The 20,400-nt window shown below is 46.5% G+C and overlaps 1 protein-coding gene across 1 annotated transcript in view; it reads right to left on the bottom strand.

Annotated features, from left to right (window-relative positions):
* MCM3AP (minichromosome maintenance complex component 3 associated protein) overlaps positions 1 to 20,400 on the bottom strand; it is a 693,444-nt gene that overhangs the window by 80,587 nt on the left and 592,457 nt on the right. Inside the window, exon 22 of the mRNA XM_085645158.1 lies at positions 2,174 to 2,438. Within this exon, the coding sequence (XP_085501284.1) occupies positions 2,174 to 2,438 (265 nt within the window). The remainder of the gene's footprint in view (positions 1 to 2,173; positions 2,439 to 20,400) is intronic.

Below are 20,400 nucleotides of genomic sequence, written 5' to 3'. Positions count from 1 at the left end.
GCTCTCCTTGAAGCGCTCTAGTGCTGAGTCCACCATGTCTTCGAAGAGACGGGAGCCATCAAAAGGCATGTCCATGAGAAAGGCCTGGACAGCCAGTGGGTCGAAACCAGGCGTGGTGCCTAAGGGCCACAGACTGACAGCGTTCTCCCTAGTGAGCCTGTTGTATCCAGCCCACAGCGAATGGCAAACTTGGCTGCATCCTTCCAGTCAGCAAAAGCTAGGGAGAGTATGGCTTAGACCTCCTCCAAGACCACAGGCAGCACCTGCGCAACAGAGTCCCATACCAAATGAGAGTATTGGCCCAAAAGGAAAGGCACGAAGAGTTCACCAACTGCAGAGCCAGGTTGGTGGAAGAATCGTCTTCTTTTCCAAGGTATCCAGCCTTTTGGATTCCCTGTCCGGTGGGGTGGTAGGGAATGTGTCAGGATTTACTCTGGAAATGGAGGTTTGTACCACCAAGCTCTCTGGGGTGGGAAGATGGGTAAGGAGGTTGGGTTCCCCTGGGGAGGTGCGATGGCAGAGAGCAATTACCCTATTCACAGGACCCCTGTGCAGGGCTTGGACCAGGCTCCAATTTTGTCATCCGTGAGGGCTTCATTAAATGGGAGAAGCTGTTCTGAAGGGGTGACTCCTAGATGAAGCACCTCCGTCAAAATGTTCATCTTGACAGGCACAGAGGCAAACAAAGGTCCAGGACCTCGGCCGCCCTCCTCACCACCATAGCAAATGAGGCTCCCTCCTCCATAGCCAAGATAGGAGGAGAGAGATAAGTCAGTCTGGGGAGGTGTCCAGCCCACTGGCATCTGCCAAATCCTCAGACCAGGTGTCCTCAGTGAGATCTAGGGGCTGGAATCCTTCAGGGTCCAGTGGCACCTCCCATTCGTCCCCAAGTCCTAGTCCATGCGATTAAGGCATACACTCTGGTCCTGGAGAGAATGGCTCCATTGGACAACAGCCATCCAGCTCTGTGTCGGAGTTGGGGATGAGAATGGGGGCGGCGCCACAGGGAAGTCAACAGTGGGCCAGTACTGGGGAAGGTTGAAGTAGCACAACTGGCACCAGTTTGGATCTGTCCATGAATCCAATAGGCCAAACTGGCGCCGGGGCAGACCTGCCAGTGGAAGACCAGTAAGGGCAAGTCCAGAACCCTTGGGGCCCAAAGGCACGCCAGTGGGGACAGGCCCCCCAAATATGAGATGCATAGCCTCATAAAACTGAATTGGGCGGGGGTCGCTTCTTCTCCTGGAAACTCGGGTAGGTGCGCAGACAGCACAGGCGCAGGTTCCACTGTAGAGCCAGGCCTCGAATGCTGACGCTCTCAGCTCGTTGGATGATGAATGGGATAAAGTTAAAGATTTCTTCGACTTCTTGTCCTTTTAATGTATTCGTAACTTCCCTGAATGAGACAACCAGTGTTTGGAGAGGCTCCCCCAGCTGATCCCAGGACCCTCCTCTCGACTGGGATTGAGTTCGTTGCTGTGTTGTACACCGAACGGCAAGGAGCTTGAGGGACTGCTCCATCAAGGCCTTGGCATGCATGGCATGACAATTGACGCAGGAGTTTGAGTTGTTGTCACGCTTGAGGCACCAGAGGCAGACTAGGTGTGGGTCCGTCACTGACTTTTGCCAGTGACCGGCACCACAGGGCTTAAACCCAGCTTTCCTTGCGGATATCCCGGCCACATCAGGAGACAATGCTTCAAAAAATCTTCACCAAAAGGCCAAACAATCGTCAGTGAAAAAGTGACTAGGGGTAGCCCTCCCAAATCTGGACTGACTGGCACAGAAAAAAAAACAAACTGACAGCGTGATGTGGTGCGCCTATATAGGCACAGCGCAAGTCACTTCCAACGCAGATGATGCCACGTGGAGTCGAACAACGCCACCCACTGGCATGTAAGGGTACTACTAAAGAAAAGATTTCTGAATTCAGTCTGATGTGTGGGGATAATTCTAAGGTAAGGAATCTGCAGCTAGAAGTCTCTATCCGATATTCTTATGCAACGCTGCCCACATTTGCTCAACATATACAGAAAATGCTAGGATTCACTTAACTTTGACAACTGTAACACATTCCCTTCAAATCTTCAGTAAGTGTCCACATAGTCTTGCCAACCTCTACAGCAAAAGACCATATTCAGTGTTCCCTTTATATCACAGATTAGCAACATACCTTCCTCCACCTCATCTTGTCGGTTCAAGGATGGCTCCTCATGGCTGGGGACGAGTATAACCAGTGGCACGACAGGGTGAAATGGCTTGGCCTGCAACAACTGTTTGAGCTGCAGGAGTGCAGACAGCCAGTAAACATCCTCTTCAGCCAGATCCTCCGAGCTGACACCAGCCGGTAGCAGCAACACCAAACCACTGGTGCCCAGAAGATCCTTCCGGGTCTCAGACTGGTCGAGCTCCACATTGCTAAGTGTCCCCACAGCAGTCTGTTCACAAACAAATGATATAGGACATTAATGCAGAGGAAAAATTTTTGTTTATTTAGGCGGAAAAGCAGGGCATAGAAAAGAAAAGTGTAAACCAAAACGGTCTAAAGAAGAAACGAGAAAGAAGATCAATAAATGGCATAAATGCCTTATTCACTGCTAGAAAGGGGTAAAATACCCAGTAACTTTTTTAGCTGATGTTACTAAGTTGAACCATCATTGAGTCTGCAGAGTGGTCTTATAAACATCAAAGCTTTGGAGGATTGGCAGCAAAATCGGGAAAAGGCTTCCACCCAATCCATGCAATACACATGCAGCTCATAGGAAGTCTTGGTGAGCGATTACCTTCAAGATCTAGACTATTGGCCACAGTGCTCTAGGATGACAAACCACAGGATACCTAAAATATATCTCTCATGTTAGAACCGACAACAATTTCAATAGAAAATCCTTAGCACTTTACAGCATGGGGGTATCTTGTTCTGAGGCATCAGACAGAAGCACAGGGTACAGCAATGAAAAGTAAGGCTTAGTTATTTGGACTTCCTTGCATAGTGTCCATCCCCTGTCTCATGGCTCCCGATTGCCTTACTGCCCAATTTAACGTTAACTTACACTGATCAGAATTGCAAACAGATTGATATGAAGAGGGAATGAGGAAAGAGCAGTGTGAAAAAAGGGTTTTTAGGTCTCCGAATACCTAAGTTAGCACAGCAATATATACGTTTTTAATAATTCATGTAAGGCAATTTTTAAGAAAGCATGGGGCATGGACAGCAGTGACCGCAAGAACGAGCACAGCCAAAAATGTTCTTTAATATAGCTTGCACAAACAGAGTAGGAAATGTCCAGAACACAGTGTGACTAGAATACTCGAGGGAAGGGGGCAATCATTACAGGTAATCCCAATTAAAAGGAATATGCTACTTACCAGTATGCATCTGTTCTTGGCATGTAGAGCTGCAGATCTACACACTTTTGCATAGATCGCCATCTGGTGTTGGACCCGGATGTTTGCAGTTTGTTTTTCCTCTTGGAAAGTCTTTGGAAGTCACGAGGTCGGTGACTCCTCCTTTGGATCGTATTGCGCATGGGCTTCGGCTCCATCCTCAGATTGTTTTTCGCCAGCAGGGAAAGATGGAGCGTAGTAACAACAGTGAAGAAACCCATGTGTGTTGTATCTAAATAAGATAGACTGGAACAGATACAGGTAGCCGGGGAGGCGGGTGGGCGTGTGTAGATCTGCAGCTCTACATGCCAAGAACAGATGCATACTGGTAAGTAGCATATTCCGTTCGAGGCATATGAGCTGCAGATTACACACTTTTGCATAGACTATATAGCAGTTCCCAACCTTAGCGGTGACCACCGGTATCTGTTGAAGTGGTTTGAAATAATGTTTTTAGTACAGCCTGGCACACACTAACTTGTTGCTTGGTTTGCACATCTACACAATAGTGTTTAGTGAAAGTGTGCGGTGTTGACCATGTAGCTGCTTTGCAGATATCATCTAATGGGATGTTCCCTAGAAAAGCCATGGAAGCCCCTATCTTCGGTGTAGAATGGGCTTTAGGGGGAACAGATAGCGTTCGTTTTGCTTTGTGGTAGTAAATCTGGATGCATTTTACAATCCACCTAGCTATCCCTGATTTTGAGATGGGGTTGCCCTTGTGTGTGGAGAGAAAGAGACAAACAGTTGTTTGGTCTTTCTGAAAGCTTATGTTCTTTGGATATAGTAAAGTAAGGCTCGTTTGACATCTAGCGTGTGTAGAGCCCTTTCTGCAACGGTCTGAGGTTGCGAGAAAAATACTGGTAATTCTACAGATTGGTTTAGGTGAAAAGGGGAAATGACTTTAGGTAGGAATTTTGGGTTGGTACGGAGAACAACCTTGTTCTGGTGCATTTGAAGAAAAGGTTCTTGTATGGTAAGTGCTTGTATCTCACTGACCCTTCTAAGGGAAGTGATGTCTACAAGGAAAGCTGTTTTCCATGTGAGAAATTGCAGTTCGCATTTATGCAAAGGTTCGAAGGGAGGCCCCATCAGCCTTGTGAGAACGATATTTAAGTTCCACACAGGTGAGGGTGGTACTCTGGGGGGAATTATTCTTTTGAGGCCTTCCATGAAGGCTTTAATGGCAGGTACTCTGAAAAGTGATAGGTGCTGCCTGTTTTGTAGGTAAGCTGCAATTGCTGCGAGGTGTAGCCGAATGGAGGTATAGGCTAGATTACACCTTTGTAGGTGGAGTAAGTAGCATATGATGTGTTGTATAGACACGTCTAGAGGATTGATTGTGTTGTTATGGCAATAAACAACAAATCTTTTCCACTTGGCAGCGTAGCAGGCTCTAGTGGTAGGGCGTCTAGCTTCTCTGATGACGTTCATACAGTCAGGGGGAAGGTTTAGGTATCCGAATTCTAGGATTTCAGGAGCCAGATCGCAAGGTTGAGCTGAGCTGGGTCCGGATGCCTGATCTCTCCATGGTTCTGGGTTAGGAGGAATGGTGAGAGCTGTAGCTTTTGGTGTGGTACTACCGAGAGTTCCAGCAGCGTGGTGTACCACGGTTGTCTGGCCCATGTTGGAGCTACTAGGATCAGTGTGAGGGAATGCTGTTGTAGCTTTCGCACCACTAATGGAATTAGTGGGAGAGGTGGAAAAGCGTACGCAAATTTGCCTGACCAGTTGATCCATATCGCATTTCCTTTGGACAATGGGTGTGGGTATCTGGCGGCGAAGCTTGGGCATTTTATTGTCTTCATGGGTGGCGAAGAGGTCTATCTGTGGATGCCCCCACATTTGAAAGAACGGGTGAAGAACCTGCGGGTGAAGTTCCCACTCGTGGATCTGTTGCGTTTGTCTGCTGAGCAGATCTGCCATGGTGTTTTGGACTCCTGGGACATGTTGGGCTAGGAGAAAGATTTTGTGTGGAATTGTCCCTCTCCATATGCTCTGTGCTAATTGAGAGAGCTGTGGAGAGTGTGTGCCGCCTTGTTTTTTAATATAATACATGGCCGTCATGTTGTCTGTGCGAATGAGGACTGCCTTGCCTGAAATACGTGGTTGAAAGGATTTGAGGGCTAGAAATATTGCTAGTAACTCCAGATGGTTGATATGGAGTAACCTTTGTTGAGGCGTCCATGTGCCCTGCACTGTGAGGTGTAATAGGTGAGCTCCCCAGCCAGAGAGCGATGCGTCTGTTGTTAGTATTATCTGGGGAACCGGGTCCAGGAACGGTCGACCTTTGGAAAGGTTTGTGGTGTTCCACCACTACAGAGAGCGATGGGTACGACCGTCTACCAACACCAGATCTGTCAGTTGCCCCTGGGCCTGGTTCCATTGGCGCGCTAAGCACTCTTGGAGTGGACGCATCTGGAGTCTTGCGTGAGGCACTATGAAAATGCAAGAGGCCATCATCCCTATCAGTTGCATAAACACTCTTGCTGGAAGGGAGTGTTGAAGTACGAATTTTTGTCGCAAAGCCTGAATGCTTGCAATCCTGGCCGGATTGGGGTAGGCTATTGCTTTTGAGGTGTTTATGGTGGCACCGAGGTATTGTTTTATGTGGGATGGTGTTAGCTGGGACTTTTGGTGGTTCACAGTGAAGCCTAGTTGGTGAAGTAGTTGGATTGTAGTGGCTGTGTGGTGTACACATTGGTTGTATGAAGTGGCTTTTATCAGCCAGTCGTCCAAGTATGGGAAGACGTGAATGTGCCGTCTTCTGAGGTGCGCCGCCACTACCGCTAGGCACTTGGTGAATACCCGTGGTGCTGTTGTGACTCCGAATGGGAACACCTTGAACTGGTAGTGTTGTCCGTCCACTACAAATCTGAGGTACTTTCTGTGAGCATGGTGTACTGGAATGTGAAAGTATGCGTCTTTCAAGTCCAGTGTGGTGAGAAAGTCGTCTTGGGAGAGGAGCGGAAGTACCTGCTGAAGTGTTACCATGTGAAAATGGTCCGAATGTATGTATGTGTTTAGAGGCCGGAGATCTAAGATAGGTCGTAGAGTCTCGTCTCTTTTTGGTATCAGAAAGTATAGGGAGTAGACCCCTAAATTTTGCTGATTGGCAGGGACTTGTTCCATCGCCTCTTTTTGTAGGAGGGAGATTATTTCCTGTTTTAATAACGTGGAATGTTGTTGTGACATTGGGCGTTGCCTGGGTGGAATGTTGGGGGGGGGGGGGGGGGGGGTAGATGTCAATTCTAGGCAGTACCGTGAACGAATAATTTGGGTCACCCATTTGTCTGATGTGATGGTCTCCCAGACGTGAAGGAAATTTTGTAACCTTCCCCCGACCAGAGTGGGAAGGTCTGGAGGGAGCAGGGGGAAGTCATTGGGTAGGCGGTGTGGCAGAGCGGGCGGTATTTGTTTTGCCTCTGCCTTTATTGTTATTGCCTCTATAGCCGCCTCTTTGATAACCCCTTGTGAAGGTGGATTGAGCAGGGGATTTGTAGGACGTGGGCACGCTATCCGAGGAGTAGCCTCTGGCTGCGCCCCGAAAGGAAGAGCGGCGAAAGGAGCGCCTCGGAGGGTGTGACTGCAGGGCTCCCATAGATTTCGCCGTATCTGTGTCCTTCTTCATCTTCTCGAGGGCCTCATCTACCTTTGGGCCTAATAGATGCTCTTGATCAAATGGATGATTTAATATGGAGGCTTGTACCTCGGGTTTAAAGCCTGAAACTCTCAGCCAAGCATGGCGACGGAGGACGCTGCTAGTGTTAATGGCCCTGGAGGCTGTGTCTGCTGTGTCTAAGTCACAGCGTATAGAGGTGTTAGTTATGGTCTTACCCTCTTGAATTAATTCATTGGCCCCATTTCTGTATTTTTCCGGGAGATGGTGCATGATGGATTCTAGTTCATCATAATGCGCCCTATCGTATCTGGCCAATAGCGCTTGAGTGTTGGCGATACGCCATATATTGGCTGCCTGTGACGCAGTGCGCTTTCCTGACGTGTCCAGTAATTTTGACTCCTTGTCAGGTGGTGGTGCTTCGCCTGGGAGTTTGACCTCTTTCGTGCAGTGGAGACCACTAGGGAATCTAGTGGCGCTGGCCCTTTGATATAGGCAGGATCTGTGGGGGCAGCTTTATACTTTTTCTCTATGCGTGGGTTAATGACCCTAGCCCTGACTGGGTCTTTAAAAACCTCAGGCGCATGTTTTATTACCCCCTTGAGCATAGGTAGTATAGAAGTAGACCTATGTGCGGTATCAAAGGTGTCGAGGAGGAAATCTTCCTCTACCGGGTCAGTGTGTAGCTCTACCCCGTGATAATGTGCCGCCCTCTGAAGTAGGTGGTGAAAACCTAATGAGTCTTCTGGTGGAGATGGCCTGGATGGATAAAGGTCATCTTGTGGGACATCTGGAATGTCTGGATTATTATAATTGTCCCATGGGTCTGGGGATCCTGTAGAGGTGGGGTCTTGTGGCACATCCCCTGGATCGTAGTATGGGTCCCCCTGATCATCATGGTCTGGAGACGGGGTCGGAGAGCGATGAGGCAGGGGTGGAGAAGGTGGAGAGGGTGGAGGAGGTGGGGAAGGCACTCTGAAAGGGGAGGTAGCACAGTCTTTCCTCTTTAGAGGTGGAGGCGGAGCCGGCTTGTCCAAATGTCTTTTTAGTAGAAAGTGCCAAATGTCCAGTTTTTGGATCCTTGGTAAGTGTTTTTTGCAAAGGATCCGGTGTAAACAGTTCCTGAGACAATGGTTGTTTGGTCGGCGCCGAAGGTTTCGGGGCCGATGGCTTTTTAGGCTGGTCCGTGCCGTGCTTTTTTGGAACCTCCGATTTTTTGGTCGGCGCCGAGGTAGGCTTCGGCGCGGGAGTGTCGGTGCCGAGGGCCTTATGGTGTTTGGTCGGTACCGAGAGGCTGGGTTTCGACACTGAGGGCTTCGGTGCGGAGCTCGGTGTCGAGGTGGAGGTTGGTCTCTTTTTCGGTGCCGAAGTGTGTTTATCTGCACCGCTGGCAGGCTGGCTCGAGCCCGAACCGCCGGAAGGCTTATTAGGCTTCTTCACCAGGCCCGAAGGTGGGGTGTTCGAAGCAGTGTCTTTGGTCTTGCCTAGGCCCGGAGGCGAAGGCGTGACCGAAGCCTTTTTGGGTGTCGGCGCGGGTGTGGGAGGGGGTATAGTACTCACGACCCTCTGCGCCGGGGTGATGTCCTCCACATCCGAGTCGTCGGCTTCGGAAGCACTGACGAGGTCCTCTTCGGTGTGCTGCTGTCCCAGAGCTTCGACGTCGTCCCCGAAGATGTCGACTGGAACGGAGGTCGAGGAGTGCGCCATGTTTCGTCTGGCCCGTCGATTTCGAATAGTCTTTTTCGATCTGAAAAACTTGCAGGCGGGACAGTCTCGAGCCTCGTGTTCAGGGGAGAGGCAGAGGTTGCACACCTCATGAAGATCGGTGTGGGGGAATTTGGACCCACATCGAGGGCACTTCTTGAATGGAGTTCTTTCCATCAGCCGGGAACGGAGCTTGGATAGGCCCGAAGGCCGCCGCCGTCGACGACTGGAATCGAAGGTGTGTCGAAAAGAAGGTGATTGAGAAGATCAGGATCTGAACAATACCGCGATGAGCGAGGATTCCGCTTCGATCGTCGAACTGGAAATGTTCGGAACCGGAGCGCGAATTATTACATCCGAGCCCGATGGCGGAAAAAAACAATCTGAGGATGTAGCCGAAGCCCATGCGCAATACGAACCAAGGGAGGAGTCACCGACCTCGTGACATCCAAAGACTTTCCAAGAGCAAAAACAAACTGCAAACATCCGGGCCCAACACCAGATGGCGATCTATGCAAAAGTGTGTAATCTGCAGCTCATATGCCTCGAACCTACCTAATCCTAAATGCATGACCCTAAATGTTTGGTGAGAAAAGTCGAATTATATAGTACTCCCAGTTTAAAAAGTAAATTCAACAGACTTCAGAGAAGAACAAGTTACTTACCTTCAGTAACTCTATTTCTGGTAGCTACTCCATCTAAGTACAGATTCCTCACCTTTTGAATTCCGGCAGACATCAGACAGGATTTGGAGACGCTCCACAATTGCTCTTGGACGCTGATAGGTCGCGCCATTGGACTCCACCAACAGATTCATCCCTCACCAGAAGAGACAATGCAGAGCCTTACACAGGCACCTCCCTTGTGCACTGATGTCAGTTTACAAAAAAACATTCCATTCTGTGCACTTAGGTGTGGAGCATCAGTGATGAACAAGTTCATTACTTTCAGTTACGCTTTTTCTGCCGAATACTTAACTGCAGATTCTTCAGCTTTCTACTATTTCTAGGCACTAGATTGGACCTGGAGGTTTTTCCAGCAATATTACGCATGCACCAGTAGATGGTGTCACATAATCCCAGAGTGAATTAATTCCCCTCCCCCCCCCAAAACCCCCGCTCCCTCTGTTGATTCACCCTTATGTGAACCTTCTGTATCCCATCCCGGGGCAACATGTCGCTGTTTTGCATTTGTTTAAATATCTATAAAGTTAAAAAAAAAAAAAATCACGCCGCCCCCGAAGTTGCGGAGCAGAGATTTATTTAAGCACCACCAACCCCAGGCTGACATCCGTTTCTTTATCGGGTTTCCATTTGCAACCTCTGACGTGAAGCACTTTGAACCGTGTGCCAACATTTTTCTTAGAACCTTATTTCGATATTCAGGGGTCCAATCCACATAAGGTGGAGCTGGGAAGGCAGTCAGAAATCTGGTAAGGCATCCATCAGAAAGAGCATCACTGAGTTAAATAATTTGTACTTATGAGGGATACTCCTAATTGCAGATTCTTCACCTTTAGATTAGATACCAGAGCAGCATCTCCCAACGATGGAGGGTCTGAGGAGTTGACCCAGAAAAGCAGGCACAATGGTCCTCCCATCACCCTGGCTATGGCAGTAGTGTTTCATGAACATGTGCATCAAAGCCCAAGTTGCAACCTAGATGATGTCTGCAAACAGCTTTACCTTGGAATGAGCCAACGGCCTTCTGGGGGTCCCGTCACAGAGTGGATGATCGACACCAGGGGGGTTTCCAAACAGTCGATTGCATGCTCCCAGTAGCTCACAGACACCCTGTTAGTAGCTCGCAACCCAGTATCTTTTACCCTTGTATAGCCCGTTATTTTTATTTTGTTTAATTTCAAGCCCCTTTACAGCATTTGCCTGTCCTCACACAAACCAGCTGCTCTGATTGGCTCAACTGAGCTTAGCTCATGTGGGGCTGGCAGAAGCAGGTGACATTATTGCCAAAAAACCTAACTCCGGCATGAGCAGTATTGGATTGCCTAATGGGAATCACACTGCCTGCCATTTGCAGATTGGCGCTGTGCTTCCAAAGTTGCTCCTCTCTCGCTCTCCATACTATAAAATATGGTGACAACACAAATCCAGTCTTTCTTACCAGTGTTTCTAGGTCATTATGTATTTTGTTCGAACCGCAGTATAGGCTCTGTAGAATTTAGGCTTAATGTCATCTAAGCAGGATGTGGGGGTGGGTCTAGGAATAATGCGCAAGTTGCTTGGCCTTTGGTAGCTCACAATGATTTCAGCTGATCAGAAGTAGTTCTCAACACAGAAAATGTTGGAGACCCCTGATCTACACGATGGTCTCTAGTATGGTCAATGTAGAAACTCAAAGCTCTCTTATGGTTAATCTGTTGGAGCCTCTCTTCTTCTTTATAGGGATATTGGAAGTGAAAACAGTCAGCAAACTGAATAACTGACTGACACCGGATTATTATTATTAAACAATCTTTATTCAGCAGTGAACACAGCCATAAAAGATACAAATAAATTAAAAATAGTAGCAAATGCATCAAAAAACATATTTCTTCATATTAAACATTGCAAATGTCCCTATCTTTCTCAATCGAGTCTGGAATGACATCGCACAATATACAATCATCTAAAAAGTCCTGAGGCATAAACACGGCTGTAAAAGATAACCAATTCAATAAAGCCTTATATCATCACAGAACGGATCACAAATGTCACGCTCTATCTCAATCATATCTGGATTTCCGTGATCTTATCATTGCTTTTAAAAGATGCGCAACAACAAATAAAGTGCGTTCATTGGGCAGACTTGCAAGTGCAAGAGTGCAATACGAGCCTTCCTGAATTCCATTGCTTTTAAATAAGGTTCAAGATACAGTCGCCTGGGGTGCATAAAATATTTACATAAAAAGACAAAATGTAAAATAACCTGTGGAGACCTATTGTTGCAGCCACAGGACCCTCTATCCTTGGCTCGTGCAACAAAGCCAGGAGGAGAGGCCACTAGCTGATGCAACATATTTAATCTAAAACGAGTAATTAAAAAATGGTCATGGGCACTGGTTAAAATGGTAAGATAAGACTCTATCCCCAACACTGATTTAACTAAAGCGTTTCTTCTTACCATGGGCTTACTCAGCTCCTTGCGTTCATGCTCAGCACTAGCTATTTTAAAGAACAAATCTTTCATTAATGTTGTATCCTCTTTCTTCACTGTGTTATAGTTCATAAACATTTCTGATCTTCCTAGGGCACAGAATATTTCGTTAATATATCTTAATAGGAATTTTAAAAACATGATCCAATGAGAGGCAGTCCAGAATTACTGCTTGGTTAAAACATGCCTCCTCATTGGACCATACATTCACCCAGCAAAGCAGAGGCTTAACTACAACTAAATCAGTGATATACTTATCCACTAGTTCCTCATGTACAGAGTATGCAGGAGTTCCCTGTGGGACTTTTAAAATTGGTCTCAAAAATTAGTTTTGCGTAGTCCGTAATTTATTAGCTGCCTTGTAACCCCAAATCTCACTCCTGTACAAGGCCTTGGAAATACAGGATGACTGGTATCATTTTAAAATCACCCCGATGACCATGTGCCTAATCTGTTTTCATAATTTGCAATAGCTCCCAGGGGTTTCTTCACGTCCTTTATCTTCTCTGCCTTCAGGTTATTCCAATTTGATTTAGCATCAAATAGAACACCAAGATATGTGAAAGCCGGGACTTTGGCTAAACTGAAAGGGCCTGCCTTGTAGGTTTTTGTACTAGTCCCTCGACAACCTACTTCCATCACAATCGACTTGGTAAAGTTGGAGGACAAGTCCAATCCATTCATGACGGAGACAAACCAGTCAATTAGGACTTGCAACGCTCTGAGAGTACGTGCTATAAGCACAGCGTCGTCCGCATACAACAGAACTGGTACTGGTCTACTGACTATTCTCGGGGCATCGGCCTGCAGTGATATCAGGGCAGATTATAACCCATAAATATACAATGTAAATAAAAAAGTGGCAAGAATGCACCCTTGACGCACACCTCTTGAGCATTTAAAATTATCAGTGAGTCCCCCCTCTTGTGCAAATTGGACTGACACAGGAGATGATACCACCATTAGCTGGAAGGCGGCCAGAGTCTGCAGCACCAATTTGTCTGGAGAAAGTGGTGTAGGGTTGCAAGGGGAGCGCTTTTATTTCACTCAAGTGACACGGAGCATTGATGGCAATAAGAAAGAATGTATTGATCATCAGAAGTCATAGTGAGCAGCTGTGCATATGCTGGAATACTGTGCACATAACTAATTTGCAGGTCTAGATGTAGGTCTAACTGAGGCATGACAAATGGCTTTGAAGGAACAGGCTTCAGGCTATTCAGACACCACATCACTACTGGTGATTTAAGAGACAGGGTTGGTCAGCCAAATATAAAAGGCCTGAAAGTGGCAACAAAACTCTTAACTGCCGCTTCAAGGCCATGCTAGGCCATCGACAAAACAGTCTATCAGTGAGTTTGGCCTGCAGAGGGTCAAGATGACGAATCACACACCAGCCACAATGTTTCTCAGTGGAAGGCATAAATGAACCTTGAGGACAGGCGTCTGACAGCAAGGATGACATTTACTACTTCAGGCTGCAAGTCAAAAGAATTTCACTATTGCCACTCAATCTGCACATATGGAAATGTAGTTTGCGGAGACTCTGATGCAGTACCCTTCGCTTATTATCCCAGGGGGTCCTCCAGAAGGGGTAGTCGGAACGAGGGGTAAATGTTTTGGTTTTCTGGGCAACACTCTCCTGCCCAGTTAGGGGCTGCTTAGATCATTTTGTTCTAGTCTTTCCTGTCTTTAAGAACTTGAGGTAAGAGAGGAATGGCAGGAACAAGAACCATTGAAGACAAACAATCAATCAAATACCTTTTTGGAGGAAACTCCAGTGTGCAGAAGCTTTGATACAAAGTGTTCTTAACAGTGGCAAACAGATCTAGTTATGGAATTCCGTACTTATCGAAAATGCCCTGCGCCATCTTGGGATGGAGATGCCACTTGTAGTACACCAGCAGGCACCTGCTCAGCTCAATTGATCTGTTCTGCTCCATCAGGTGGTTGTCTACCCAAAGACAATTTCTGCTAATCCAGCCAACCACAGCGATATAATCCTCCTGAAACAGGATCCAGGACACCAACCCACTTTAAATGTTGAAGAACCACTTGGTGGTTGTGTTGTGCGTTAGGATCTGTACCAACCTTCCCTTGATTGTCAATAGGAAGACTTTCATGGCCAAACGAAATGCCTGAAACTCGGTTGATGTGGACCAGGCTTCCAGCAAGAGACTAGAGGCTTCTGATCTCTACAATTCCAGATGACCACCACCAGCCCAGCAGTGATGCATCCGTCACAACCATGAAGTCTGTGTGTAAAAGGGGGAGAGTAGCCTGCCATATGTCAGCCTGGTGCTCCTCTGCCAGTACACGAGGTGTTGGGCTCATTGAAACAGTAGGTTCTATTGCAGAGTCCACATGTGCCATCTGCCGTATGGGATGAGGATACACATGGCCAGGAGCCCAAGAAGTATTAGAACCATCGTCATCAAAATCCCCGGCTCAGTTTGCAACGTTGGGACCATATCCTGACTGTCCCAGATTTGCTGCAGTGGTGGAAATGCCTTGAACACTACTCTGTCTACGACAGCCCCTATGAAGGCAATCCAGTCTGTTGGGCTTAGGTGGTACTTCCGCTCGTCGATGGAAGACACCAAGAAGGTTAAAAACCCAGTCATCGATCGGAGTCGGTCTGCGACGGACTGCGTCAAGCAGACACTGAGCAGTCAGTGGTTAGTGTAAGGAAAGGCATGTATACCCGCACTCCAAATATCAGCTATAACCACTACTGTTGGGACAGTAAATGTGCCCTATTTGGTGTATCGTTGAGTTCCTCTTCTCGAAGGGCCCAACTACGGGTATCTGGTATCGGGTGGGTGGGTGTGTTCGCGCAGAGGCCTATGCCTGCCCCTTGACATGAGTGATGTCAAACACCTGCCCTGTGATCAGGAGGGCTACCACAAGAGAGACGGCATTTGCTCACAGTGGGCAAATGTCCCTGTCGTGAATTTAACATGTAAATGAATGGTGGCATACCGTGTTTTGGGACTCTATAGTTATGAAAAGTCCTTTGTATCTGTGTCCATCGAGAGGGCTAATCCAGTTTTAGTGCTAACATCCAAAGAGTATGTTTTGTGCATTTATGTGACCTGTGTAGTACATGCATTGTGTGCATGACTGAACCAGAGCTATGGAGGAGTGTAGGTTCCATTTTGAAAGCCCTTTGCCTGTTCATGTGATGGATGCAAGGTTATTTTACCAGAGAGTGGATGAGTATTGCTGGAACTCCCGAAGCTGGAGGGAGGAGATCTAATCATCAAAATGAGTACAGAGTAAACAAGGCTCTTATGAAAATTCTATTAGCCCTTTTGCCGAGAAGAGCTGCTTATTAGTCTTCCTGCAGCACTGCCATTTGGAAGAAGGAAGGGGTGGGACTGCAGTCTCTATTGTGAAGGTGAAAATGACCCCTTTATTGAGACCAGCCTTTTGTCTTTTGCCTGATAACTGCTCAGAGTGGCTGTTGATAGGTGCAGAAAGCTCACATCCCTTGCCGCCTTTGTTGTGGATGTTTCAAGCTTGAGAAAACTTTTCAGAAATTGCAGACAAAGAATCAACATCCGCTGTCTGCTTTGATGGTCTAAAAGTGGGAGCCACTGACTCACTTGTTTGAATTCCAAGTTCTTTGACCAAGGAAGGGAGTGCTCCACAGAGCTGTGTAACCAGACTTCTTGTATGCTTGACAGCCAGCTTCCAAGATGTGAGGGGGACAAAACTTGAAACCTTGCCTGAGAGAAAGCGGTTTCTCTAACCTGAAGCGCCCAGAAGCTTATCCGCCTACTGAGAGAGGGAAATAGCCTGCCAACCCTTCAGGAAGTGTGACCATCCTGGAAGAGCCAGAAGAAGCTTGATTGGCGTGTATGTCTGCCAGAACAGGAAGAGTGAGGATAACGATCTGTGTGCATTAAGGTGTGCTGAGGGCAGCAGGGACTAGAGAGCCAAATGAAAATGGCTGATCGATGAAAATGCTCTGACAGCCACTCAGACAACTGCTAGTTAAAAATTGAGTGGAGCCTTTAACATACTTCTTAAAAGCAACCCGGAGATATGAGAGGCCGCGAGCGCCTTTGGGGCCCATGAAAACCCAACCTCAAGTAACTGCAAGGACGAGTCAGCGAAGTGAAGGACACCGCCATGGCATCCTGATGTCAAAACAGCAAAGTGCAGCACGGTTATGTTCTCTATGCAACAAATGACAAACCACACCTAGATGGAAGTGGTCCTTTGGCAGATGGGGATGACCAGCACTCACAAGACCAACAACAGTGGATGACGGAGCCAGCATCAAGCGCATCGAATCGACAATCAAACACGCCAGTAAGAGAGGGGAGTGGGTATTCGGCCCCCGATAAGCCTTCATCTGAAGTGATGCCATCAGCCCAGGCCCCACACACACAACTTACACTAGCAGAGGAAAGAGAAAATACTGTACATGGAACCACGTGTCAGACTTTTATAATTAACCAGTGGGTGCAGGCAGGACTCCGCAGGCCTGTGGCTTTTGCGCCCAGTCCTACCCTGATAACGACACTGTCTGGATTAATGCTGCATGGAGATGGAGTGTGGCTGAGTGAGACCTGCCCTGCTACATATATACCACTGCATGTAGTTATACGCTGCAGATAGCTGAGACATATGTATACATACATATTTACTACTAGGCATAACTAAGACTTCACAGCAGCCTATGAAGAACAACAAGTATGTACAAAACAGTCAGTGTATATTACAAATTTAAATTAGTATGGGCAAAGGAGACCTCAAACAAGGTAAATTGGCCATTCAATCCAAAAAAGCATCTTGCGTACATGACAAAGTTGCTGAAAATGATGCAAACACTGATGCAGAAGGGCTAGCAGAACTTAACGCACAAGGAGTCCGAACCTTACTGCAGAAAATTAATGGATATCTTGGCATAACTGATTACAAAACAGACTCACTCGTGCAATGACTGGACACAATGAATGAAAAATGAGAACACCTAGAAATGGCTGAACAACTAACCACGGAGTCTGACAGCACTCTGAGTACCGTAGTTAAAACACAGAAAAGTATTGATGAAGAAATTGACGGTCTTAAAAGAAAGGATTCAGACTTAGAGGCAATGTACCACTGGAGCAATGCGCGAATAACGGGTGTTTTGGAAATGACAGTCAAGGGGAGAACTTCGGTTTTTGTAGAAAAATGTTGCTCCCAATTTTTGGGCGAGGCAATCTGTTGTCAGTGTTTGGAGTACAAAGGGCACACCAGACCCTAGGCCATAGACACGTCCTACAGAGACAGGGACAAAAACCTCACCATGACACAAGACATGTAAGCTATCCAAAATAAGCTAAGTTCGCAATCTATCCACATCATTCACAGTTCATCCAGGAAACTCTTTGGAAACTTCTAACAGTAAAGTAATAGACTGCATAGGTCATGCTATATTCAGCAAGAGTTCCACATGCATGGCAATGTTCACAGGTTCACATATCCTCAAACAACAGCTGCATTCCTTAACAAAACTGGCAAAAAGAAGCACAGGGATTGCATGGGTGACCACACCGAAAGAAAACGTGATCTTAGTGATGAGTGAGCTGCACGCCCCTCTACTCATTTACTGGCATAGATAAAACAGTTAATATACACCACACCACTCAGACTTAAAAATGGCAATTTAGGGGATGCCAACCTGTGATATCCAACAGTGATTTACAGGCTATTTAGGCCGGACCAGCCGCTTACTTTTTTCCTTATGGAGGCCTGACATACTACTGGCAACATGGCACATAGGTATTCTCACCTGGTTGCCCCTAGGCGTACAAGCCCCTTAACTTTTTTTCAATGTGATACAGGGAGTGGTAATCAAGGAAGTTGGGATAAAAGGATAATGTGGGGGTTCTGCTGGAGTGTTGGGTTCCAATGTGGGAGAAGGATGGACGTTCTTGTTACAGGATGGAGGTTTGTAATAGTAGACATATCAGGAACGTTGTAAGCATGTTTCTATTTATGTCTGGATTGTATTAGTATGAGCATAAAGAATGAAGGAGAACGTCCCCCCACTCCCCAAATTAGGTCTTTGGGGTGGAATGTGAGAGGGCTAAACGACCCAAACGAAAACCAGACACATCATAACATGTTGCCACAAGACATAATATAGAAGTGCTATTGTTGAAGGAAATGCATTTGGTGGGAGAGAAGTAAAAACATAGCTAAAGCTGGGTACTGCCTAGATATTTTGCTAACTACTCTACAGGAGTTATTTGAATGTGTGGGGTTTGCTTAACCATAGTCATATTACAATTATAAACACTCTTTATTTCGGTAAAATACCATAAAAGAAGCAGCACAGGTACAAAGCATCACCCATGTCGATTTAAGGAGACAGGGCAAGACATTAGATAAGACTTGACAATAGAATTAAAAATTAACAGTCACTAAAAGTTAAAATAACATGCGATAAAATTTAAAAAAGTATCTTGCAAGTGAATCATACATCAGATGTGCTTTCCAACCATAGAACGGTTAGTGTGCAAACTAGGCAAAATCTTTTGTCTAAAGTGCATGTGCATTATAGGGGAAAAAGCAATCACCAGCAGTGGACATTTAACACAGACATTTACAACATAAATCATCACAGTAAAGGAAGAAAACAGAAACAAATAGGCGGCAATCAAAAGTGTGCATTAGGCAAGGTCAAAATTAATAAATGGTTATTCACATCATCAGGATAGTTAGCCAGAAAATGCTCAAGTCTGCAAGGCAACACTACTGTGGTTCTCAGAAGTAGGCCGAGGGGCTGCCTGTGCACTCCTTCTGATTGCCCATGAATGGCCTAAGAATTTCGCAGTTGCGCACACAAAAAGTTGTGATTGGTTAGATTGCAGTATGCGCAGTGCCTCACTAGAGTCTCTGGTACCAAGTTACCTGCAAACAGGAGTCAACCATATGCTCCTAGGTTTTGTGTATGCTGTGCAGACAAAGAAGAAATGATCGATAGTTTCATGCAGGCAAGGGCAACAGGGACAGCCCTTCTGCTGTGCTCTACTGGCCAGCCAATCGTTTGTAAAAGCATTAACTGGCAAGCTGCCATGCCTAAACTGGATATAAAACTTCTATCAACCCGGCACTTTGATGATATCTAAATAGCGTTCGAGAGTGCGGCTGGTTTTGAGGTCTCTGAATTTGTCAATCTGCCCGAGTACCATCTATATATGCTTTATTCTCAACCCAATCCCAATATAGTAACTTAATCTGTCGTCTGTTCTGGGTAGGAGGGCAGGTAATGCTATTGCCAGAGAGGCCAAGGTTTAATCCATCCTATGTTGTTCGCTCTGTCTAAGGCACAGACCTCTTCAAATGCTGCAGCATAAGATGACAACTCTGGGGTAGAGACCATCCGCTACAAGAACAACAGAGGGCGAAGCTTCGCTAGATCACCAATAGGTTTAATGCCCATATCGAGCAGCAGTGGGAAAAGGGGGGTGCTTTGTGAAAGAGAGGTCAGGTTTCTGAGAAACTTATTCTCCTGGGTTGTCAAATTGCTTGCTCTTTCCATGCCCCAGAGCTCAGCTCCGTAAAGAGCATTGCACATGGACTTGCAGCTATAAAGTTTCAGTGCTGGTGCAATAGGCTTAGTGTAAGAAAGAGAGTGCTCCTTGCGAAGAGCTCCAGTTACCTGGGAAAACTTAAGATAGGCCTTATAGAGATGGTTCTTCCAGGCCATGTCCTCTGCCAATTTAATTCCCAGGTAGTCAAAGGAGCTCACTCTCTCTAGTGCAGTAGAGCCTGAAAGGATAAGTTACTTACCTGTAATCCTAGATCTCTTCCAGGGGTATCCTGATCAGTTATAAGCACTGAATATTCCCGCCCATGTGCAGGGACCCCAGAAATAATAAAAATTATATATGAAAAACATATATATACAGCTATATATAATTTTTCTCATACCAATGCAGCCCCATCTAGGAGGCTAAACAATGCAATAACAAACTGCTTTTGCAAACACATAATGTATGTATAAAAACACATGAGGGCAAGTACCACTCTTTTTTAATGAGTAAACCAAATGAAAAAACTGCAAAAAAGCAGACATTGTTAGCCTACACGTTGCACTGTAAACAAATGGCATAGAAAATGAAAGCATTTGCACACAAAACTGCCACCGTGCCTTTAAGGCAGACATGACCCCCAGCTTCCCATCATGCCTCAGGGGTGACAGTTAGGTCAGTTGTTCTTTGCGTAACCCTGAAGGTCAGGACACAAAGATATTGTTTAACAATGAAGTAATCTCATTTGCCTGGGGAGGCGAGTGGGTTGCTTATGACTTTGATGAGGATACCCCTGGAAGAGAACTAGGATTACAGGTAAGTAACTTACCCTTCTCCTCCAGGGGATCCTCATCGATAGTCATAAGCACTGAATAGAATAGCAAGCCCATCTTCCGCCTGCAGGCAAATAAGAGTGAATGATCCAACATACAACGGCAGCAATCAGCTGTTGAACAGATTCCTCAAGGAGGCCTGGCCTACTCGGAGGTCTGCTCTGGTGTC

The sequence above is a fragment of the Triturus cristatus genome, chromosome 3_1 (assembly GCF_964204655.1).
Source record: "Triturus cristatus chromosome 3_1, aTriCri1.1, whole genome shotgun sequence".
NCBI lineage: Eukaryota > Metazoa > Chordata > Amphibia > Caudata > Salamandridae > Triturus > Triturus cristatus.
This window is presented reverse-complemented; position numbering and strand designations above follow the sequence as displayed.